This window comes from Etheostoma spectabile, chromosome 6 (assembly GCF_008692095.1).
Source record: "Etheostoma spectabile isolate EspeVRDwgs_2016 chromosome 6, UIUC_Espe_1.0, whole genome shotgun sequence".
NCBI classification, from domain to species: Eukaryota; Metazoa; Chordata; class Actinopteri; order Perciformes; family Percidae; genus Etheostoma; species Etheostoma spectabile.
The window spans coordinates 29,799,036-29,824,236 of NC_045738.1; the positions used below are offsets into that span (position 1 = coordinate 29,799,036).

Here is a 25,201-nt window from a genome sequence, read left to right on the forward strand (position 1 = left end):
CCTTTTTCCAGCGTATCTCTTTAAGAGAATAGCAGGGCCAACATGTGTGTGTGTGTGTGTGTGTGTGTGTGTGTGTGTGTGTGTGTGTGTGTGTGTGTGTGTGTGTGTGTGTGTGTGTGTGTGCGTGCGCAGTAGAGTGAGTGAGAGAGTGAGACATTTATTTAATTTGCTTGACTAATAGGGTAAGATGTGTGTGTTTATCGTAGATTGAATTCGAAAAACAATAGTACATACAGTGAATATGAGTGAGGGCAGCGGGGTCAGCAGGGTGGGGTGGATCATTGACAGCAGACTGGGCAGGTGACCCTCCCGGGATCCCACAAAGAATAACCTGAGAGAGAAGGAAGGACATGGATGTTTTTGAGCTCTCAGTATCTCCTCAAACCGAGACAAATAGTCTACGTATACTTAATGTTTCTGGGTTTTTCATTTGGGGTTGGTGTGTGTGTGTGTGTGTGTGTGTGTGTGTGTGTGTGTGTGTGTGTGTGTGTGTGTGTGTGTGTGTGTGTGTGTGTGTGTGTGTGTGTGTGTGTGTGTGTATTGCATTCAGAAAAAACTCTGGACAAAGCCTCTCTCATCCATTTCTATTAGCATCATACATTTGTCTCGCAAATTGTAACAATTTCCTCACAACAACAATTTCCTTTGTGAGGACCCCTCCTTTCCTCTGAAACCTCTTTCTTATCTTTCTACTCTCAGGTCTTAAGAAGTGAATGGAGCAATTGTTAGAAAACATATATATCCTTGTGTGTCTCATTAAACACAACATTATGAAATGAACCAAGCTTTGTGTCACTTTGTTCTCTGAGTTAGCCACTGCTTTTCAGAATCAACTCAGAGGAAAAGCCAGTAGATGACAGGATAAGAACCGCAAAACAAGCTGGGTCGGATTGTGTTGTTAACAGTGTGTGTTACCTGGATGATGTGAACAGAGAGCCGTTGACAGATCCAAAGCAGGACAGACCTACAAACACCGGGATGATCCACGCCATCGGACCCAGGTGGTAGTTCCCAAAATCCTGCAATACACAGACACACACAAACAAACAGTACAGATGTCATTACAGCCCCATTCTTATCTAGCATTAACATCCGTCCTGACTGGTCGGATCACAGGTGAAAACTCTAAGTCAAGTTAAGCAGCAAAGTAGGTCCAGTCCCACCAGGAAGTGGCACTGCAAAATTCATCAACTCCAGGTTCACACAGTTCGTTCAAAAGAAGAATTTATCCCGTTGACTCCTGTTTAATAACTGCAATAGAATATTGCTCTTTTTGGGAAAGACTTATTCTCAGACAGAAGTGTTAAATAAAAGTAGGGTTCAACAATAAGGGTTGCACGATGGCCCAGGGGCAAGTAAAACACAACGTTGGGCAAATAAATATAACAACCAGGCAAGTAGAGGATGTTGATCAAACAACTACAATGTTTTGCAAAGTTTGCTACAAGTTTGAGTCCAAGGCAAATAAAAGTTAGCTTGGTTCCACCCTCTTACGTACTTAAGCTCAATTTTCATTTCCCTTCAGTACTATGTCTGGGTTTGCGGTATATTCACAGATTTTCTCCAGTCAAATCTTTACCGGTCCAATCAGGAAACAGAGGGTGTGGCTGAGAACGATGACGTTGAGGCCGTGTGCTAGAGTTGTAGTTCCATAATGGCCGCGGAGAACGATCTGAGCGAAGTCATTCGGCTGGCGAACATCCAGAAGGTACAGCCCGAGCAGGAACAATCTTTGCTAAGTTTTTTAGGTGGCCATGATGTTGTGGCCCTCCTCCCCCACAGGGTTCAGGAAAAGTTAGATTTTCCAGCTCGCTCAGTTAGTGGTGACAGAGTTAGCTAAAGCTAACGCTAGCGATGCTAATGCTAAATATAAGCCTTGTCGTCTCCACTCTCGTTGCCCATGCACATGACATACGTCACTACCAAACGTCAGTGATTGGTTAAGGCAGATCCAGAGTAGCTCTGGGCAGATCCAATAGTTTTAAACTACAACAGAGGACCCGCCTTCAAGGAAGTTAACACTAGTCAATGGAGAGTAGCCTCTCTGTACAAATGAAATGTATGAGAGTCTGGTAGGACCAGGCTAAATAAAAGTGGCTCAAATGTTCAAAAGGTTCCAACTAAAAATGTATGCGGCCAAATTACAGAGAGAAACCACTGTCTCTCAGGTAAGTAAATTATTGCAATTACATATGATAGTTTTTTTTCTTCAGTGTGAATTCATCTGACACTGTACACTGACACTGGTTTTATGGATAGATAGATAGATGCACTTCTTGCAGTTGTGATGTCTAAGAGTCGTATCTAGCACCCAGTGATGATGTGGTAAAAAGTTGTATTGCCTGTGGTAGGATGATTTCTTGTAGCGGTCCATGCGACAACAAAGCTGTGGGAGCCTCTTAGAGAAGATGCTCCTCTGTTGGACCAGTGTGGGGTGGAGAGGGTGGTTGGGGTTATCCATGATAGATAACAGTTTATTCAGTGACGACCTGTCCACAACAGCTTCAAATGTGTCCAGTTTGCAGCCAATCACGGAGCCAGCCTTCCTGATCAGTTTGTCCAGTCTGTTTTTATCGCTGGCTCCGATGCTGCTGCCACAGCAGACGGAGGAGGAGAACAGAGCGCTGGCCACGACAGACTGGTAGAACATCTCCAACACTCTGCTGCACACGTTGAAGGATCTCAGCTTCCTCAGGAAATAGCCTGCTCATCCCCATCTTATACAATGTGAATATAACAAATATAACAATTTACTTGAGTTTTTGTCGTTATTTGAGAACAACTAAAACTATTCGTATAGAAGCCAATAAGAATTGACTTTGGGCAAGTAGATTTTTTTCAGCACAGTTAAGCCGCAGGGCAGCAGTGTTAAGACGGCTTGCTATTGGCCAGTGGTATGAAGTTGCATGTCGACGTTGAATAATATATTCTTGTAAAAATATTAGCAAAAGGCCTTAAGCCATATGGACCTTGTTTTTACTGTTTCATAAGACCTGTGAGTGATAAAAAATGTGCATGGCGTGCTGGAACAGAATGCACCCAGAAAGAACACTGTAACGTAGTGAAGAAGTGCTTTTATCTCCAGACAAAAGAAACCGAGAAAATTAATGTAACTTTAGATAGCTTAGGTCTTATATGATTTAACAGAAATTAGGAGGAGACAGTGTTGAGATTTTTATTAACATGTAACTTTTTATATGGATCATGGTATTAAGGTTAAGTTACATATGAAAGTCTATTTGGGCACCGGGTATTCAGGAATTTTATCTGCTGAACACTAACATTTGACAAACCAACTTCATGTAATTGACATTGAAAATTTGGTTGGAGAAAACCCAACACTGTACCACAAACCCTGAAGTAGTACTGAAAGGAAATGAAAATTGAGTGTAAGTACGAAGGAGGGCAGAGCCAGGCTACATCATGGCTACACTTCTGTATCATCTTTTAGTCTGATATGTTTATTTTGTAAATACTTTCTTATTTATTTTGAAAGTATCTTTTAATGTTATGTAGCCTATCATTGTTTTCAATAAATAGTTCATAAATATTTGTTTGACTAGTTTTTAGTTTTTTCTGCCACATGGCATTGTTTTGTCATTGATTACATCCCACTTTGCAACACAGTAATACTGTAATGAGCTGAGTTAATATGTCCATGTGTTAGTGTTATGCACTACTGTTACCAGCAGATGTCAGTGTGGTTCTATGGGGGGGGGGGGGACCCGAGTTTGGGGCGTAGAGGAAGTGCGATTCCTCCCATTGTTGGGACTGAATGTTTGGAGTGGTCACGGCCAACAGTGACCAGAGTTGAACTGTGTTTCTAAAATAAATGCACAGAAGTTGCAAGCCAGTCATCGCCTCCTTATTCAACGCTGCAACACAAGGGTGAGCGTTACACTGGTGTAAGAAGTTAAAGTGACGGACTGGTTACTTCTCCGGTGTTAGCTTAGCCGGCTAGCGGACCTACCGAACGGAGCATGTGGGAGCCTACTGTCGATGGACATGGCGGAGGGAGGAGCACGGCCGAAAAATAAGGAGGAAGGGGAGAGCAACAGTTATGCCCGAGCGGCGGGTCTGGCGGCGGAGTTTGAGCGCGCTGCGGAGACCAAAGCCTGCTTGAAACTGGCGGCGAGGAGCATGGCCAACGACGCAGGAATAGGCTTAGCTGTCCCCCAACAGAGCGGAGGACGTGTGGAAGGCTTCCTCACTGGCACGTCAGCTCCACCACAGCACTACAACGGAGAGAACGCGAAATGGTGGTGCCCATGCTGGCCGGGCCCAATGAAAAACACCAAAGTACTCCGGTAAGGCGGACTGGCAGGCATTTCATGCCCAATTTAAACTGCTATCACAAGCTGCGGGCTGCTCAGATAATGATAAAGTGCTACAGTTAGCCTTATGCCTTACAGATGACGCACTAGCGTGCCTGTTCCTGCTCAGCCCCGAAGAAAGAAATGATTATATGGCTTTTGTTGGAGCCCTACAGAGACGTTTTGGACACTGAACAGCTCGGTCTCCTGCGCTCTGAGCTGTCCAACAGACGCAAGCAACCTAGGGAGCCCCTCCGCGTCTTAGCTAACAACATTGAGACTCTAGCCCGGAGGGCTTATGCCCACATACCCCCTGGAATACAAACAGAGCTTGCTAGGGACCAGTTTTTTCAAGCCTTAACCCCAGAGGGACTGCGCATTCAGACCCAGCTCGCCCATCCCCGTTCCATACAAGAGGCTTTGGAGCTGGCTCTAGAAAGGGAGGTTATGGAGGGCGAGGCCATGGAAAACAGCCCTGCAGAAAGTGGTCCCACGGTGAGACCCGCTGCATGTACTGACACAGCCCAAGTAAAGCCTGCATGGGCGGCTGAAATGACTGAACTGATTCGGACTGTGTCTATGCATTCGCCACAAAGTGCTGCACACTCTTGCCATTGCCCCCTGGTCTGCTGGGGATGCGGACAGCCTGGCCATCTCCTCAGACAGTGCCCCAAGCGTTCCAACGACCAGGGAAACGGTCCAGAGTCCGTATAGTTGGGACGGTACGGGCCCCTGACATTATGTCCAATGCTGCATCATCGAGAGAAGGGGGAGCCAAACAGCACAGGCAGGGGAGAGGGGCTGCACTTCCCCCTGAAGCAGACAAGAACACAGAATCCACGATGGTGGTGGGTTGGACTTATGCTGGGCATTTCTGCCACGTTTCCGTCACCATAGGTGGGGCCTCATGTACCGCCCTTGTGGACACAGGCTCCACAGCAACACTGATGTGGCCGGATGTGGTTCCAGCTGAAGTCAGTGACGGGTGAGCTGGCCCCTATGCTTGGTAGGGGGAGGGCGACGTTGAATGTGGGAGGTCAGCGAGCGGATTTTACAGTGTAGGTTGCACAAGTGCAGGACCCCTGTATACTGGGGCTGGACTTTTTGAGGTCTGCATGCTGCCTGCTGGACCTAGGGGAGAACACATTGACGTTCCCCGGGGGCCCCTCTGTCAGAATGATACCACCCACACAGTCTTCAACGCCGCAACCCCTGGTCAGGACAGTCATGGAAACACACTGCCATGACACAAAAACACAAGAAGAGAGCAACAACTTCCCAGCGGAGGACGCATGCGCCTCACACAACTCCCCAATCGGCAGTGCCCTGCCACTGGTGCCCCATGCCCCCAGCAACGGTCATCCCATCTTCCCCAGCCCACTGATCAACGACAACTGAAGAGCTTCCTTGGCCTGGCTTCATATTACAGGAAGTTTGTGCGAGGTTTCTCCTGCACAGCTGCCCCCCCGTATCACCTGCTGCAGAAAGGCAGGGGCTTCATCTGGACGCCACAGTGCCAGCAAGCCTTCAACTCCCTCAAGAAGGCACTAACAGAGGCCCCCATTCTCACCCCCCCTGACCCCAGTTTGCCAATTATTCTTGACACAGACGCCAGTGACGTGGGCATGGGCGCAGTGCTAACCCAGTCAGGGCCAGACGGAGAGAGAGTAGTGGCGTATTTCAGCAAAACCTTCAACAAGGCTGAGCGCCGCTACTGTGTCACACGCCGAGAGCTCCTCGCCGTGACTTTAAGTACTGTGGCCGCCCCTTTACCGTCAGGACGGATGATTCAGCGCTTCAGTGGCGGATGTCCTTCAGAGAACCAGAGGGCCAAGTTGCACGCTGGATTGAAATGCTGCAGTCTTATGTTTTCACAGTGTTACACAGGGCCGGAGCTAGCCATGCCAATGCAGATACCCTTTCCCGCCGCCCTTGCACCCTGGGCGGGTGCCGATATTGTGAGCGGAGAGAAAGGGTGAGCGAGAGCTCCGTATTGAGGAGGAGACGAGGGGGCCGGACCAGTCTGCCGGGGAACAACGATGGTTGACGTGGCTGAGTGGCAGACACAACAAGAGCAGGACAGAGACATACAACCAGTGCGACCAGTGGGTCAAAGCAGGATAGAGACTACCCTGGGAAGGGGTGACAGGGAGCTCCACGGCAACGAAAGGACTGTGGACAATGTTTGATGCACTGACATTGAGGGATGGGGTACTGCAGAGATCCTGGAAGGAGCCTGCCACGGGAGAGGAAAGGTGGCAGGTGATAGTCCCCAGTTCAGTGAGAGAAGCCGTGCTGAGAACATCACACGGGACCACAGGGGCAGGGCACTTCGGAGAAGCCAAAAACACTTTGCTGGCTTCGTCAGGGATTTTACTGTGGGGGGGCCAGACGGGACGTGGAGGACTTTTGCCGCCGCTGCGACCTCTGCGCAGCCTATAAGGGCCCCCCGGGCCAGTCCCGCGCACAACTACAGCAACATGGAAGTGGGGGCTCCCATGGAAAGAGTAGCTGTGGATGTCATGGGCCCATTCCCACGCACGGATACAGGCAACCGGTACGTTTTGGTTGCCATGGACTATTTTACAAAATGGCCTGAAGCGTACGCCATGCCAAATCAGGAAGCAGAGACAGTGGATGACGCTCTGGTAGAGGGAATGTTCAGCAGGTTCGGGGTGGCTGAAACCATCCACAGTGACAAAGAGAGGAATTTTGAATCACAGGTCTTTGTCACCCTATGTGAGCGTATGGGCATGCATAAGACCCGGACCACAGCGCTGCACCCCCAGAGCGACGGCCTCGTTGAGAGGTTCAACAGAACCCTGGCAAAGCAGCTGACAATCCTCACAGCGGAGCATCAACGTGACTGGGACACACACCTTCCCCTCGTCCTCATGGCCTAGAGGTCTGCTGTTCAGGAGTCCACCTCATGCACGCCTGCCCTCTTCATGCTGGGGAGGGAGTTAAGGACACCAGTGGAGGTGGCCTTTGGCAAAACTCCTGACACCCCTGCTGTTCCTCCAGGTAGAGAGTACGCCAAGAGGCTCCAGGATCGGATGGAGTCCGCCCACATCTTTGCCCGAGACAAAAAAGGAACGACGACATAAGGTCAAAGGGGAGACACTTCCAAGCTGGAGAGCTGGTTTGGGTGTCTAGCCCACGTAGGAAGAAGGGCCTGTTGTTGGGACTGAATGTTCGGCGGGGTCACGGCCAACAGTGACCGGAGTTAAACTGCGTTTCTAAAATAAATGCACAGAAGTTGCAAGCCAGTCATCGCCTCCTTATTCAACGCTGCAACACAGGGGTGAGCGTTACAATACAACAGAGACCTTATTTATTGATTTCAATATTGATCGATCCAACACCAAAGATTCTTTTGTACCTCAAAATAATGTTTCCAAAATCGTTTCAGTGGTTCATTAACTTGTTGGAATGAGACATAAGAATAATGGAAATGGTAAAAGTAAGGGACAATTCCACTGGCAACCTGTAGGGGGACAGAAGAGGAAAAGTACTTTGGTGCCTACTGTAAAGGTGCTGGTTGACAAGCAAGTAGCTAATGCTAATGCTTGGTTGATAAGGTTAGCTTGGTGGGTAACATAAGGTTATGACATCGTTCAACAAGCTCAGTTATTTTTAGTATGATTGTTTTGACCACGGTTAAAAACTCATGAATTCATCAGTAACGTTAACCGTATAGATAGGCGACTAATCTAATGGTAATTAAGCTAGCCAGCACACTTCTCTTCTGCCTCAGTCTCGCGGCGCTGCAAGGCTTCAGTCGGGATGAGAGCTGAAACAGCCCCGGCCCAGGGACACGTCCACAGTCAGCCCCCAGCCAGCTAGCAGCCATCCACTATCATTACAGCCCCAGCCCGGGAACACATCCACAGTCAGCCCCCGGCCGGCTAGCCACCATCCACTATCATTACAGCCCCGGCGTGTGGGACACCGGTAACGACAATGGAGGTGTAACGTTACAAATTTCCGCTTTGTCTGGTAAATTTAACTTACTGTAAAGACGGCTAAAACGAGGCCCCCCCCCCTAACTTTTAGCCGTCTTTACAATGAGCTTTATCCCTAACATGGATAAAAGCACCAAAAGGACTAATACTAATAGTAATTTAAAGATGTGGTAGCATTGAATATGGACAGAAAGGATAACTCTGGGAGTTGGAAGGGGGCTGTCGTGATTCTGTCTTCTCACTCCGCGACAGGTTTGTGGATCCGAGTGTTGCGATTTCAGTTTTATATTGCATATCGTTACTGCCCTACTGTAAACCTAGTATTGATTTACGTTACTTTCTTTATTTACCTGTACTATTGCTGTCTTTGTGCTGCTGCAACAGTTGCATTTCTCCGCTGTGGATCAATATAAGTTAATCTTATCTTATGATTTAAGTAACTGATGTGCCAATAATGTGCCAGGAACACATTTATGATATCTGGGTCTGCGTTTTAAACTTTAAAGGTTAGAAAACAGCACAAATCTATCGACTGTGTTTGGCAGCAAGTAGTAGTCACAGAAAATTAGTGTGTGTACTCACCACAGCCACAGCCTCGGAGCCGAGCATCTGCTCAGGGGAGAGGGTGGTGAAATATGCCAGGTTGGTCAGAACGTACACTATTGTCACTATGGGCAGAGAGATGATGATGGCACGGGGAAGGTTTCTGAGGAAGATGCACAAACATTCTTAGTGACAATTCAGATTACAATTACAGACATTCAATTAATCACTCTTCTGCAAACAAATCTGTATTTTGTTATAAAAGAATAAAAGTCACTCATTAATACTCACTTGTAAGGCTCAATCATCTCCTCTGTGACAAAATTCAAGTAGTTCCTGTAAGCAGAAGAGGCAACAATCAGAGACATAGTACGTATCAAAACAGATTTATACCATGGTCTGGGTGAATACTCAATATTGAGTTTGGCTGCAAGGTGTGCATTGAAAAGTGATATAGGACACTTACTAAGGAGTTCCGGTGAAACTGATTGTTTAGCGTTCTAAATGAATGTGCTACATCAAATGGTGAATGATAGTTATCTTTGAATTTTGTTAGCATAACGGTAGCTTTCTGGCTCGTAGCTGAGCCAAAGGGTTCTATGAGCTGAGTGGACTAGAAAGATCTCCCGTTGCCAGATCGTCCTATCAAATGGAGTAAAAAGTATTTTTATAAAAGGGGGTTAATGCTAGAGCCCGACCAATAAAGGATTTTTAAGGCCGATACCGATACAAAAATGTGGTTATTTAAAAATCTGATATGCCGAAATATCAGTATACTTTATATTTAATTCAAGAAACGCGTTAACAAAACAAACAGATTTACCTAACATTAGTTATTTGTAGTTATTCTCACTAAAATTACATGATAATAATGTGTTTTATTGTCACAATAGCACAGAGGAACATCAAAATATATTAAAGTTCTGATAAATAAAATGTATAAAAAAATACAAACTTAAGATATGAAACTTAAAGTCCTTTGAACTAAAACACATTAACAAAAAATAATCAGTGTTGCCTACAGGGACGTTGTAGAGTGCCCTCTGGTGGACAAACTATGCAACACCAACGCTCATAACATGGCTGACAGTCCGTTTTTATTTTTTACATATACATTCATCAGAATCATTTATTTGTTATTATAAATAATTCAGATGAATGAATATTTTTTTTAAAAATTAAAAATAATGTCGGCCTATTATTGGCCGACAATATTAGCCTGCCAATATATTAGTCGGGTTCTAGTTAATGCCCTTCAACATGTCCATTTTCAGGTAATTAATGGACTCGGGCACACGCAACACGTACAGGAAAACTCGGGTCTCATCATTGTCCATTAATTCCTGATAATGGATACCTCATTGGGCATTACCCAATGTGCCAATGTAGTTGTATGTGCTGTATGTATTAATCTATGAGTGGAAAAGTATAGGAGTATAGTAGTACAGATAAGTTGATTCTTCCCAAACTGCATTGAAAACAAGAAAATTATACTTTATTTAGACAACGAAAGCCATTTTTAGATAAATAGATCTTTATTGTCATTGCATATATTTACACAATGAAACTTAGTTGGCAGCGTTTTGTTTTTTTACAGTGAAAAGACAAGAAAGACACTGAAAAGCTGAAATCAATTAACACTAAGGAAGGCAACAATACTAGGAAGCAGGCTGGGTGACAATTCATTATTATGGCTAATGGCCAGTGGAGTCCTACCTTGAGGATAATGTCCTTTATTACGGTTTATAAATAAATAAATATTGTTATGTTATTAACAGAATAATGTAGTCAAGTAATGATTGATGGTTACTTTTGTCAATTTCCATAATTCTCCAATAAGGTGGTCACTAACTCAGCAGGACTAACTTTATACGCCTATTTTGTAAACTGGATAATGAACAAGCAGCGCAGTGGCTTACAACCTGATACACAGGTAGGACAATGTGTTAACTCACCAGCCACCATAGGCAAACAGACCGCTGTAGAGTGCCAGGCCGATGCTGCCAAACTCATATTTGGACCCCTCGAAGGAATTTTCTGGAAGAAGTCGGTCCGTGTTACCTGGAGAAAAACAGGGAGAAAAAACTGGGTTGAGAAAACAACAAAAAAGGCCCAAATCCATCTATCTGCATTATTGCTCAGCAGGCAAGTTTACCAGCCAGTCTGGAGAACCTAAATTGTAGAACAATAAAGTTGCACAACACACAATACAAAGCATTTGGAGGGAAAGGATAATATTCATCTTAAATCTGTCTTGGTATGAGGATCAGGGAAGGACAGCAAAATGTAATGGAGTTAAGACAGGCTGAGACAGTCAATAAGTGACCCAGACTGTGTTGCGGCTCTGCGGATCGACCTGAGGCATGCATAGATCACACAAGAGACAAACAAAAGGGTCTACAAAAAAGAAAAAGAGACAGATGCACGTTTTATTACCTTGCTTAAAAGGGCAAAGCAACAGTAGTTGAGGGATGGGACAGTATTTGACTACCAATTTATCAGCTGATTTATGCCCTTTTGGCCACAGCCCCTCTTCGCTGACCTCCAGATTGCTGCTGGTTTAGGGGGATCTGTGCCACATTCCTGACGGAGCTGCTCCCCACAACAAGCACACACATTCTCAGACACAGCAACGGTTGCTAAACCAACAGCCTGGGGCCATGTTGGTACTGGGAGGGTTATCCCTAAGCCAGTGTGTAGCGTGGGAAGCTCCCAATTCCTGCGCTGTCCACGTGACTAACTGCCCTCCTGAACAGGCTGATGTGTGACCACAGCATCCTAAGATGGCATTGCCACACCCAGTCAGTGCTGCTCTACCTACCAGCCTGACGGGGGAGCTGTGCTGGGGGTCTCTGGGTCCTGGTCTGTACCTCTAACAGTGTTCAACGTGTACAACACGTTTTTTTTCCCCCAGTGAAAAAAAATTGTACTTGCCCAAAGTCAGTTTTTACTTGGGCAGGTTGCCATACAAAATGTTTTTGTTGTTTTTTTTTGGGGGGGGGACATAAAAAAAAAAAACATTTGGAAAAATGTTACAAAAAAACATCAGAAAAAATGCCAAACTTCGAAAAAGAAGCGTAAATAAAAATTCCATAAAAAAACTTAACTATTTTCTTTTCATTAAGTTCGACATGTGTGCTATGTTAGATATTTTACACATCAGAAAGTCAAGTAATCAGTTTGACAGAAGCTCTTGCATCATTTTACAGTTTAGTTGCTGTGTCAACAAACATGTTTCACTCAAATGAAGTTTTTTCCCGCACTACAGGTTTATCTAAGGGGTGGCATGTGACTCAGAATGGTGGCATTAAACTACAGCTTACAGCTTTTTTGTTGTACAGTCTGAGTCATCGCTGACACATGCTTGTATTCCAACTTATTCAACCCGTTCTGCCCACTGCAATATACAGCTTTATTCCTTCTTCTGTTACTTCTAGATCACTTTCCACAACATTGGTCAGGAAACACTCAGAGCTGCGATCAACAGGTCATATGATACCAGTGCCAGGCAACGAAAGTGACACACACACACACACACACACACACACACACACACACACACACACACACACACACACACACACACACACACACACACACACCACACACACACACACACACACACACACACACACACACACACACACACACACACACACACACACACACACACACACACACACACACACACACACACAGCCCTGGCTCAGTCCCATAACAATAGCTATGGTGACCATGTGCAAGTCACGTTCATCCACGAATTACAGTGAAAATACCTGGATGGATGTTTAATAGAAATGTGGCCATAGCAGAACCTAAACAAAAATCACATTAAAGGATAAGAAAGGTTGCGTCATTTGTAGCACTGAAAAGCAGCAATTGGTTGTGCTGAGCTACAAAAACCATTTAGAGGATTACTCATTGCCTTAATTCCCTACTTGCTGTAAAAACAAAGGAAATGGGCTAGAATTAAAAATGACTACCCTTCCATGTTTTAAAGATATTGGGTGTACATAGGGAATTTGGACAAGAAATATACTTGTGCAGTATGGACTATGTGGATTAGGCTGAGTCAACAGCAAATCAAAAGGCTGTTGGGGTGTGTACTTGGCAACAACTGAATTACCATTCTGTTCAAAGAGACCGTAGATCAGGTAAAGGCAAAGGCATCACATGGATTACTCTTAAGACTGAAATGAATGGAGTTCTCCTGCACAAGCAGACAACTTTTCGATGGGGTCAGAAAATATTGTTCTGTAAGTATAACTGTGTATGTATATGTGTTGTATCAAATAAATCATGTAAGTATCAGACAGCAAAGAATAACGAGAACCAGTGTGTTTCACTTCCAAACAGTGCCCGATTAAAGGTAAAGTAGGGTTTACTGCAGCTATAGGCTAATCAGATTACACTGTTCTCTAATCTGAGACATCAGCAGACTCTGACCTTAAACACACACACACACACACACACACACACCTGAGCAATAGAGTAAACACATCCCCGTTATTCAATAAGGGAGCAAAGTTATAGTTTTGCTACTACACCTTGTCTTTTTAAAAATAAACGTATTGTCACACTGTCCCCGCAATCAGGTGATTATATTTAAGCAGCGTACATCAATGATCATTTTACAATTATTAGCAACTGACAAAAAGTACAAGTAAAATTCACACATCTATTTGGAACAACCTTTGAGTTGCTAATTGTATGCCCCTGCATGCTTTGGCTGTCAATCAACACATGAGTCTGACTGTTAATGGAGGTAAGAAACCTGCCATTTAGCTTTACTGCGATCAAGGACTGAAAACAGAACAGAGGACAAAAATAAACCTGCTCGGCCCACTGACTCCAAACAAGTAAGTAAGTAAGGGAGTAAGTAAAGTTTATTTGTATAGCACCTTTCATAGATAAAAATCACAAGGAGCAACAATTACAATACAACAATTTAAAATACAAGAATATTTAAATACAAACAGAAAACGTAACAAACAACCACAAAAACCCCTTGACTAACTAAATGCCTGCTTGAACAGCAGAGTTTTCAATTGCTTTTTAAAAAATTCTACAGAGTTCACACAACGTAGAAAGGGAGGCAAGTCATTCCACAGCCTAGGGGCCCCTGCTTGGAATGATCATTCCCCTCTAGTTTTAAAATGAGTGCGGGGATCACTAAAAGCCTAACCTCTGACTGCGGGTGGGAGTATGAAGCTGTATCAAGTCAGAGAAGTATGGAGGAACTTGACCGTGTAGGGCTCTAAAAGTAAGGATTTTTAATTGAATTCTATACTGGACTGGTAACCAGTGAAGTGCTGCTAACACAGGCGTGATGTGTATGCTTTTGTTAATCTGAGTAAAAAGCCTAGCAGCAGAGTCCTGAACAGCCTGGAGACAATACAGTTTCTTCTTATTCAAACAGGAAAAAAGGCTGTTGCAGTAATCTCAGCATGAAGAAATAAAACCATGAATGATCATCTCCAATTCCCCCTTAGTTACAAGTGTTCTTAATTTGGAAATATTCCTCAGTTGGAAGAAACAGTTCCTAATTAATTGTTTACAGTGGGACTCCAAGGACATAGCGGAATCAAAAACAACCCCTAAGCTTCTGAGGCTCAGCTGGACAGAAGGTCCTAAGTCCTCAATGTGCTGCTTTATATGAGGGATTTGACTTTCATGGGGAATAATTAGTGTTTCTGATTGATGTGAGTTCAGAAGCAAAACGTTTTGATCACTAGTCAAACAGCTGATTAAAGAAAACAAGAGAACTCAGTTTCCTTAAACAAGCAGTACAGTTTGAGATCATGATGGTACAGACAGACAGATGGTAAGATATATCGTTAATTTACAAATTATCTGTCCTAGAGGAAATATGTACAAGAGGAAAAGAATAGGTCCCAAGACAGAACCCTGAGGAACCCCACATAGCAACTCTCCAGTTTCAAACACAATTTGATCACATAAACACTAAAACTTCTACAGAAGGTACGATGAAAACCGTTAAAAAACTGATCCAGACATCCCAACCACATCACAAAGTCTATATATCATAATGTTATAGTCAATTGTGTCAAAAGCAGAGGAAAGGTCCATCCAAAACTGTATATTCCTTGGTCAGCAGACATCATAATATCACTAGAAACTTTAAGTAGTGCAGTTTCTGTGGAATGCTTTTTACGGAAACCAGACTGGAATTTGTCAAACAACTCATGATTCTCTAGGAAAAGGGTGAGTTGCTCTGCTACAACGTTTTCAAAAGTTTCTGACATAAATGGAAGTTTAGAGGTTGGCCTGTAGTTCTCAGGTTGTAGTGGAATCAAAAGCCGGCTTTTTAAGTACAGACTTAACAGCAGCATGTTTAAAAAACTAGGAATGACACCAGTTAAAAGTGAAGTATTAAGCATCTTAACAATACAGGGGCCAATGGAGTCAAAAGCTTGTACAAATAGCACTGTAGGGACAACATCCATAGGACAAGATGAGGGTTTCAAAGTATGTAGCAGAGAGGTGATATCATGTAATGTCACAGGTTTAAAAGTAGACCAAGAATGAGCAGTAGACACATCACAGGCAGAATTCTGAGAAAGCGATGGTGAGATGTTTGCCCTAACATCTCTGATCTTATTTACAAAGAAGTGGGGAAATTCTCAGGGGCGGAGGATCTAGAGGAACATTAATGTCAAAGAACACACAGCTATGATCACTCACAAGAACATCTTCCACACGTGCATTTGCTATATCTAGACCAAGAGAGAAGACGAGGTCCAGGGTGTGGCCCTTAACGTCTGTGGGTCCAGTAACATTAAAAGAGTCTGTGATAGAAAGACGATCAGTAGCTATGTTGCATGTAAAATCATCAGTATGCAGGTAAAGTCTCCAATAATGAAGACCTTCTCTAGTTTGATGATAGACGATAAGACGTCTGTAAAATCTGTAAGAAAGACGCCTGCTGGGCCAGGAGGACGATAAATTAACACACTGTAAAAAGCGTTAAAAGAACCTACTTTGAGCATCTGTGATTCAAAAGAGGAAAAACCTTCAGAGTTTATGGCTCTACATAGGAATCTGTCACGATGCACAACAGCAAGCCCACCACCGCGGCGTGCCATTCGTGGCATCCCGGTTCCAGAGCAGCCAACCGGACAGAGCTCATTTAAGTGAACAAACTCATTTTCCCTTTGCCACGTTTCCATAAAGAAAAAAAAATCCATATTCTCACTGGTAAAAAAGCTTGTTAAAAATACAAGTTTTGTTAGAAATGGAAAGGTTTGTCTGAAACCTTTCCAGCTTTCAAAGATTCCTTCCATAGAAACTCTGATGTCCAATAACCACCATCGATCATAAGTCAGAGTAGCAGATTCATTAGATGATAGGGCTGATATGAAAACAATTAGGACAAGTACAAACATGGAAAGCTGACACAGATGCGATGCAGCAAACTTTAAATTGGCTATAAGTAGGATTGTACTGTCTCCAAAATCTCAAACCGATTTGCAGGTAACCGTGAGCTAACTGTTCCTAGCTCTTAGGAACACTATAGGCGGCTTTCACCTGCGCCCCGATAGCTGGTGAGTAAATATGCAGGAACACCAAAAGCGGGAGGGAACGTGGTTTATGAAGTGGATTAATACTGGGATGTCTCCACAACTGTGTGAGTCAACTGACTTCAAAAGTTAACCATTTTACTTGGACCAAAGTTCAAGCACTTTCTGCTCTTACTGCAGCGTCTTGTGTAGACTGTTTACATATCTGTACTCATCATCATATGTATGTTGTTTGTACTGGTGTTATTGTTGAATACATTGTGAATACATAGTTCTAGAATTGTATGATGTTTTTGTTGAGTTAGTATAACACAATACTTTTTCTGACCTTTCGAATCCCCCGACAATTAACCCATGTTACAGAAATGACAAAATAATAAAAACTAATACTAAAACTATGCATTTTCACAAAATAAAAACTAAACTAGCAAACCCGCTTTAACAAGTAATTAAAACTAAACTGAATTTGACAACAAAAAGTCATAATGAAATAAAAATAAAAACTAATGAAAAGTGCAAAACTATAGTAACCTTGGTCCCACGGGCCAGGTCGGGATTGGACAGATATTTAGAAATGATGTTTGGGTTCGGGTCGGGCTCGGTCACATCAGTGCAATAAGGAATTTGTTGTAAAATGGTGCTGCGGCTCTTTTAAGAGAGTTCAGTGTGTGTGTGTGTGTGTGTGTGTGTGGTGTGTGTGTGTGTGTGTGTGTGTGGAAAATGGGCAGAAGTTGCCCCCGTGTGTGCTAATGCGCTCATCTGTTGACATCTCCGAATGCCTTCCTACAGTTGCTTAATAAAAGCGGGCTTTCCACACAAAAACGTAGCCTAAATATGTCATTAAAATGAGAAAAAAAGTGAGATTTTAACTGTGTCGGACGTGGGCCGAGCTCGATCCGGACTCTAATCTCAATATGTCCTCAATGCGTCTTGGGCGCAATCACACTGTACTTAGAGCTGCCCACATGTGATTGGATCACACAGATCAGATTCCAATCTGGTAAAAATGGGGCCTAACACTGTCAAGACTGGAGAAGATGACAATAAAGCCGCTATGCATGATGTAATAGTAGAAAAACAATTGAAAAGTGAGAGTGGGATTCCAAGATTTTGGCTCACAGGTTGTTGTTTTTTAAATACCTATACTTTTATATTCTAATACCTTTATATTCTAAGCTTCGGCCACATTTAATATGACCATCCGACATTGTAACATTATTATCATATTATTATTCCTTTAATGTAACCCATTGATTAAATGCCCCAACTTTTCCAGTCTAGAAACAACACTCTAAGTGATTCATTTATTTCATATATTCAGTGACTAGTAAACAGCCTGTTTCTTTCTCTGTTTCTTTCTGAATCACATGGCTGATTAAACAATAAATACTTTAAAACAGAACTATGAACCACTGAAAACCCTCCACTCCAACTGCTAAGGAGCAGCCGGAGAGGCCGGCAGCAGTGCAGGGAAGACAACCTGTCAGTTGAGTCTGTTGTTGTAATCACGCAGCCCGTCTCTGTTTAAACAGATCATCTGAGGTGTCTCGGATAAACAGCTATTAGAGGCACTATGATGACAAAGATCGTTGTTAAAGATTTAGGAATGCCACGAAGCTGAGTATGTTAGAAAAGCTCACCTTTGAAATAGCACACTAAAGGCCTAGAATTACAAATGAGTAGAATTAGCCCCCAGGCAGCTATACACCTAAACAAATATTAGGCCGACTAAGATTAAGACTAAGATGACTTAAAGAACAAAAAGGTGGATACAGTCTCCGCTTTTGGAGAGAGAGACTGATCCTCAGTTAGCGGAGATGGGCTCCAGCTTGATGCTGGAATTAAGGGAGGACAGACAAAAGAACATTTTTGAGAAATAAGGTTAATCACGATTAATTGCATTAATGTCATAGTTAACTCGCAATTAATCGCACATTTTTATCTATTCTAAATGTCCCTGGATTTGTTTTTGTCCCATTATTTTTTCTCATTTTAATGCTCTAATCAACATGGAAAAGTGGATCGGCTTGCTTTGTGCAGATGTTTTTTTATTGAAAACAACATTGGCATATAGCCTACTGTAGTGTTCAATTTCACACGTTACATTCTCCCTTGGAGCAAATAATCTCTCACACAATGTAACACTGTCCATCAATAAAAGGGTGAAAATATTACTTTGACGAGGGGGGGCGAGTGGTATTTCAGACTGCACGTGCTGTGGTGATAGCTCAGTTCACAACGACAAAACACACAGATCACTTTGGTCTTGTCAATGAAACCATTTATCAACTTTTAAAAAGTAAACTTTCCATCCAGAATCTTATTGGAGTCCATTTTGTCGTCTCACCCTCGCCATCCACTCAAAACGTAACGTTACTACTCCTTGTTTGTGCGCCTTGCCTGTTGTTTTCTTTCCGGTCTAGCTAGATCCGGTGTGGTGTTGTAGTTTTTCTAACGTTACTAGTAGCTGCAACAGCATGTGAAAGGACTACAACGTTCTCTAGGCCAAACAGAACGTTAATCTCACGATAAAAAAATTGATGCCCTTAAAATGGGTTTGTGTTAACGCCGTTAATAACGCGTTTAACTGACAGCACTATTAACAATTTGATTTCTTTTTATTTATCATGGGAAAGGGTGATCCCTGTTCAAATTTGGGACACAGTGGTGCGAATTCCCTGCGCTCGTCTCCAACATAAGTAAGTACTCAACTTAACAAGTTCATTTTAATTTCTACAGTCACTGAAATGGTGTACACCGGCCTCAAATGTGATCTTAAGAAACCCTAATGACTTTAATTAGATGGTTTTGCTTTACTAAACTCTACCAGTCCACTGTTAGTGGTGTGTCAGACATTAGCTACGAGGTACATTTAAACATTTTAAATAACCAAATGTTACTTTTTTGTCTAAACTAGAGTTTTGTTTAAATATTTTTTTTTTTTATCATTATTGTTTGTTTGTAGCATTAATTAATTAAAAAAGTCAACATACAATATCCAGCTATCTGTTTGATTCCAATTCCTCACCAACAGCATGTTTCACACTGCTGAAATACAAACAACAAACTTTGAGCTACCAAGCTACACAGAAAAGGTAATTACACTTACGAGGAGTTTGCCTACGCTGAAAACAGCATGATTCGGATCGTGCAACAAGACCGGCCTGCTTGTTTCTTTTGGGGAATGATTGTAAAGATTTACAAAGAATGTGTTTACGGCATTTCCTCTCTAACTGGGAAATTTTGGTGGGGACTTGCCATGGAAAGAGTACACAGTGATACGCTGGGAAGAGCAAATTACATTTATCCATGTATCCAGCTCATTTAAATAGCTCACGTAACTGTATTGTGTGAAGAGTTAACTTCATTTAATATTCTAAGTGCCGTTTTTTTTACTTTTTTTTATCAGGTGCAAATGTTCCACCAAAACAAGTTTCTTCCCAAGGCCATTTTGAAGAGCCACCGTCTCTGTGTCAGGAGCTAAGCTCCGCCCAAGACTGTTGTGATTGATTTAAAGAAATGCAAACAACCCAGAGCGTTTTCTTTCTCTCAATCTTGGAATGTACATGTGGTGTAGCCAGCCCTTCCTCCACAAAGCTGTGAAGATACGACAGGCCATGCAAGACTAAAGAATGTATAACTTCTAAAGTTCCCGGACTCTTCATCTGTCTGCTAGTGTGAGGTCAGCGCATGGCATAGAAACCTTTTCATAAAGCGCACACAAACTTCAGACAAACAACTACAACTAGCTCACACTCAAAAATAAAGATCTGTTGTTACCAGTTTCCCTGAAATCATTTTTACCATTTTTTATTTATTCAACAGGACAATGCTCCTCTATACATATGTGACAGCAGGTAAACGTTTGATCTGTGGGCCCTGGGCCCTCTGCTACTGATCTCTGCCAGTGAACAACTAGCTACCACATACCTCTCTCTACATCTCTTTCTGGTTCCCTTCTGAACAGTTCCAGTCAGTGTTGAGGTCCTGTTTGCCCACTAGTCAGCTGGTCTGAGACCTGTGACCTGTGCACAAATAACCCACTGTGCGTGTGCGTGTGCGATGTAAGATCAAACTTGGATTGGGCATTTTAATCAAGAATCTACAATATTTGGTCTCTCATCCCTAAAAAAAATTAATAAAAAAAACAACTTGAACTTCAACTGCAGTGACATAAAGAGCCAGGGTACCGTCACATTTAATACAATGTCAGCAGAAGCTCCATTTTAACTAAACATCTGCAGGTTTCAGGAAGCCAAATCCAGGACTTCTTAAAAAAAGAACAATATCTAAGAAAACCTTTAATGCTGCGGAAAGCTAACCTACTTCTCACTGAATATGCAGTAGTTAATTAAAGTTCTGAATAAGAAATGGAAACAGTCATAACAGCAAAACAGAGTAAATAGCTCAGTCCGTATAGAGTTGGGTTGGGAACCGGAGGGTTGCTAGTTCAGGTCCCTGAACGGACTGGGTACTGCCAAGGTGCTCTTGAGCAAGGCACCAAACCCCCCTCAACCGCTCAGGGTGCCTGTTCAGCAGTCGCAGCCCACTCACTCTGACATCTCTCCATGAGTGCATGTAATGGACCTGAGCATGTGTGTGTATTTCAGGCCTGTGTGTAGTGTGTAATAACAAGTGTACATTGTAATTTCCCCATAGGGGATCAATAAAGAATATAAATTAAATTAAGCTTAAATAATGAATGTGATTATATTAACTCTGTACTGTAATAAATCACTACAAATCATTGCTAAAAAAGACTTCTAGACACTGTAATAAAAAAAAAATTCTTTACAATTTTACACAATTTGATAGATAGATAGATTTTTTTCAGATGTTTTAACCTTTAAACTGTAGCTTTGGTGTTGCAGTTTGAGTTAAAGTGAGACTAGCAAGAGAAATGCTGACTTTCAAGGCTGAATCTACAGCTTGGCTGGGGTTCATGTCAGGTGTGAGGACAAAGGCCAAGAGGTCATAGGTCAGCTCAGTGCTACAGACAGAGGAAACCCACAGCTGAGCTCCATAATTCCCCCTCAGTCTCAACTCCACTTCTGTTTAAACTCAGTGACATTTCACTTTTTTTTTCCCTCAAAGGCATCTTTCTTTGCAACCCAGTACAAATCTGATAAAACCGGAGACTTTTGTCAGCTTCCCGCTCCTAATCTGTAACACTTCTTGCTTTGTGATCTGCACGACTTGTTCTGCAGCTCACACTGTCTCAAATTTTCAACACACATGCTTACTTACATCCCATTTATTGGGTTTCCCCCATACCACGGTTTTCTATCTGCCCCTGTGGCTCTCTCAGAGGAGGACAACAAACCCAAAACTTCCCCGCAGACAGAAAGAGAGCCAGCCATAGCAGCACACAGGCAGCAGGGGGGGGGAATGCCTGCAGGTACCCGGTACACAGGAAAGGAAGCGGATTGAGTATTACGTTGTCGTCAATAGTTAAAGTCCTGTGCCATGAACTACTACAAACTACTATTTCTAGTCACTGTTCCATTATCCAATATTATTATTTTATTATTATTCATCACACCCCCAACCGGCCCGGCAGGCTCCGCCTACCAAGAGCCTGGGTCTGTCCCAGGTTTCTTCCTAAACAAGAGATTTTCATTGTCACTGTCACACTAAATGCTTGAACTGTAAATTATTGAGTGTGGTCTAGACCTACTCTATCTGTAAAGTGTCTTGAGATAACTCTTGGTATGATCTGATACTACAAATAAAATTGAATTGAATATTTGAGACTACAAACAATAGTAGTCTAGTTTCTATGACATTAGTCCACATCCATTTCCGTGATTGCTCCGTTGCCACCGGAAATTCCGCCAGGTGTCCTTTTTGGCTGCATTTCTGTTGCACAACTTAGACAACTTTTGAACATACACACCAAAACAAGTTTCTTCCAGAGGCTATTTTGCAGCGGCACTGTGGCTCTGTCAGGCGCCTAGTGCCACCCATGATCAATTTTGATTGGTTTGATAGGTTTAAAGCCAAAAAACTAGAGCATGTTTTTCCCCCATCCTGAAATGCTGTGTGGACTAGCCAGACCCTCCTTTGCAATGCATTATGACATGAATTATATATCTATATATATATATATATATATATATCGTAAGAAAACATTCAATGTTCTGTTGACCTATAGTGACTGGAAACAAGTCCTTGCTTGCTTCAAACAGACTGTTGAAAGAGACGAGTGTTTGTGTGACTCAGACGTCTTGAAGCTAATAAGTACATTTCCAATGAAAAGAACTGTGTTCTGCTTAAGAGCCATTGTCTGGTCTCTGTGCTGTCCTGCCATCTTTGGCTGCACTTCACATCATTCTGGGGTCTTAATGAGGGGTTGGCCCAGCTCCAGGAAGCTAAACACCAGTTCCTCCACTTCCACAGATTCACTGCTCCCATCAAACATAAACAACAGGCCTGGTTGAGATTTACTTTGGCCAGAATGGATTACACTGCCAGAATGTGATCAGATATAGTGTCAGAAGCAGTGCAAACAAAATTGGGGTGACAGGGGTTCAAATAGAGAAAGAAGTGTGATCATAGACTCTGGATTATACAGCTAAATAATCTTTAGCTAAAGATAAAGAAAATGAAAAAAAAAAGTATCTTTCATATTGGCTTTAGAGCAATTGTGTTTTCCATATGAGATTATTGTTGTCATTGTTAAATTAGCTTCACAGAAACAGATTGCCAAAATGAAAACTTCAATAGCCTCTTTTTTTTTTCTTTGCTTTTTATAAAACTAACTAGTTAAGGATTCCCTATCAGAGCATGACACTGTCTGTCTGTCTGTCACGGAGGAGATAAGCACACACAGAAGGAAAGACTTTCTAAAAAAAATGGAACGGTTACAAGTCATATAAACCACTTCCTGTTTCAAGCCATGTGGCATAGTCTACACAGTAAAAGATGGTATGCTCCATAATGATATGTTGCATAACTCATTATCTATTGAGTGTGTGCTATCAGCATAGGCGTAAATCCCCCCCCCCATCTAAGGGTTGTCCACTCCCTAGAAATATCATTAAAAACCATGCTGTGTATTGTAGATAACATAATGATGTCCACTTCAAATATCTGTGTAAGTAGTAAGTAGTAATAGAAACCCCAAAAAATGCTTTTTAAGTTAAGAAATATTTTTAGTCCCCCTCCCTTGCCTCACAGTGGTTTGGTCCACTGCCATGTCCACTGTCCACATACTGGTAGTAATGTTAGTTGTGGAATGTAGTAAGTAGGCTGTTCAAGGCTATTTTATTCCCAATAACATTGGATGAAGTTATTCTTTTCTCAACTAGAAATGATGCTGAGAAATTCATAAATTATTCATCACAAAAAAGTTTGCTATGTTAGTGTGATATAATGTTACGTTACCTAGCTTGTTGGATAGAAATGCACCAACTCCAACTAACGTTAAACCGACAATGAACCTGATCTGTGTGAACTGATATTGAGGTTAATATTGAACATCTACAGTTGTGTTTTGCTCAATATGAGGTTAAGTGGCAGATCAGTAAGTTTGCTGCATTTAAGTATATATCCTCTGTCCCAGATGAAACCTAATATTTTTGTGGAGGATGCAAGATCATTTTATAATTATAATATGACCGCGTGGTAAACCTATGAACCTTACTCACAGACATCTGACTTTAAAGATTTGTGTTGTTGTTGCTAAGAAACAGGGAGACCATGGATAGTCAGGTGTAGAATCCCAGGAAAAGAGCAGGGAGACCAAGGACAGTCAGGTGTAGAGTCTTAGGTAAGGAACAGGGAGACCAGGGACCGTGAGGTTTAGAGTCTCAGGTAAGGAACAGGGAGACCAGGGACCGTGAGGTTTAGAGTCTCAGGTAAGGAAGGGAGACCAGGGACAGTCAGGTGTGGAGTCTCAGGTAAGGAACAAGGAGACCAGGGACAGTCAGGTGTAGAATCTCAGGTAAGGAACAAGGAGACCAGGGACAGTCAGGTGTAAAGTCTCAGGTAAGGAACAAGGAGACCAGGGACAGTCAGGCGTAGAGTCTCAGGTAAGGAACAAGGAGAACAGGGACAGTCAGGTGTAGAGTGTCAGGTAAGGAACAGGGAGACCAGGGACAGTCAGGTGTAGAATCCCAGGTAAGGAACAAGGAGAACAGGGACAGTCAGGTGTAGAGTCTCAGGTAAGGAACAGGGAGACCAGGGACAGTCAGGTGTAGAATCTCAGGTAAGGAACAGGGAGACCAGGGACAGTCAGGTGTAGAATCCCAGGTAAGGAACAAGGAGACCAGGGACAGTCAGGTGTAGAGTCTCAGTTAAGGAACAGGGAGACCAGGGACAGTCAGGTGTAGAGTCTCAGGTAAGGAACAAGGAGAACAGGGACAGTCAGGTGTAGAGTCTCAGGTAAGGAACAAGGAGACCAGGGACAGTCAGGTGTAGAGTCTCAGGTAAGGAACAAGGAGACCAGGGACAGTCAGGTGTAGAGTCCCAAGTAAGGAACAGGGAGACCAGGGACAGTCAGGTGTAGAATCCCAGGTAAGGAACAAGGAGACCAGGGACAGTCAGGTGTAGAGTCCCAGGTAAGTGTGTTCATATTTTTAGAGATTTGTGGCCGTCAGGGTGAGCTTTATCAGTGGCTCACTAATTTACCTTATGACCACCTAATTTAACAAGCATTAAAACAGCATTGTATTTATTTATTTATACGGGGTCACTTTTTCAAAATAAGTCATTATGCTTTAAGGTATTTTTGAGGCTTGATTGTAAACATAAATAAAATAAATAAATGGCTTTAAAGAAGAATATTTGGGTCAATTTAGTCAGCTTTTTCATTGAATCAAGAGAAACCCTAAAAGGA

General features: G+C 42.8%; 1 protein-coding gene and 1 long non-coding RNA gene across 2 annotated transcripts in view; both read right to left on the reverse strand.

The window, feature by feature from the left end:
- The window catches only part of LOC116691164 (uncharacterized), a 631,246-nt gene that overhangs the window by 380,281 nt on the left and 225,764 nt on the right, over positions 1 to 25,201 (reverse strand). The window lies entirely within an intron of this gene.
- Positions 1 to 25,201, reverse strand: part of LOC116691153 (large neutral amino acids transporter small subunit 1) — a 29,660-nt gene that overhangs the window by 340 nt on the left and 4,119 nt on the right. Inside the window, exons 3-7 of the mRNA XM_032518529.1 lie at positions 10,777 to 10,882; positions 9,113 to 9,157; positions 8,861 to 8,984; positions 916 to 1,019; positions 235 to 331 (exon numbers count right to left, since the gene is read on the reverse strand). Of these exons, the coding sequence (XP_032374420.1) occupies positions 235 to 331; positions 916 to 1,019; positions 8,861 to 8,984; positions 9,113 to 9,157; positions 10,777 to 10,882 (476 nt within the window). The remainder of the gene's footprint in view (positions 1 to 234; positions 332 to 915; positions 1,020 to 8,860; positions 8,985 to 9,112; positions 9,158 to 10,776; positions 10,883 to 25,201) is intronic.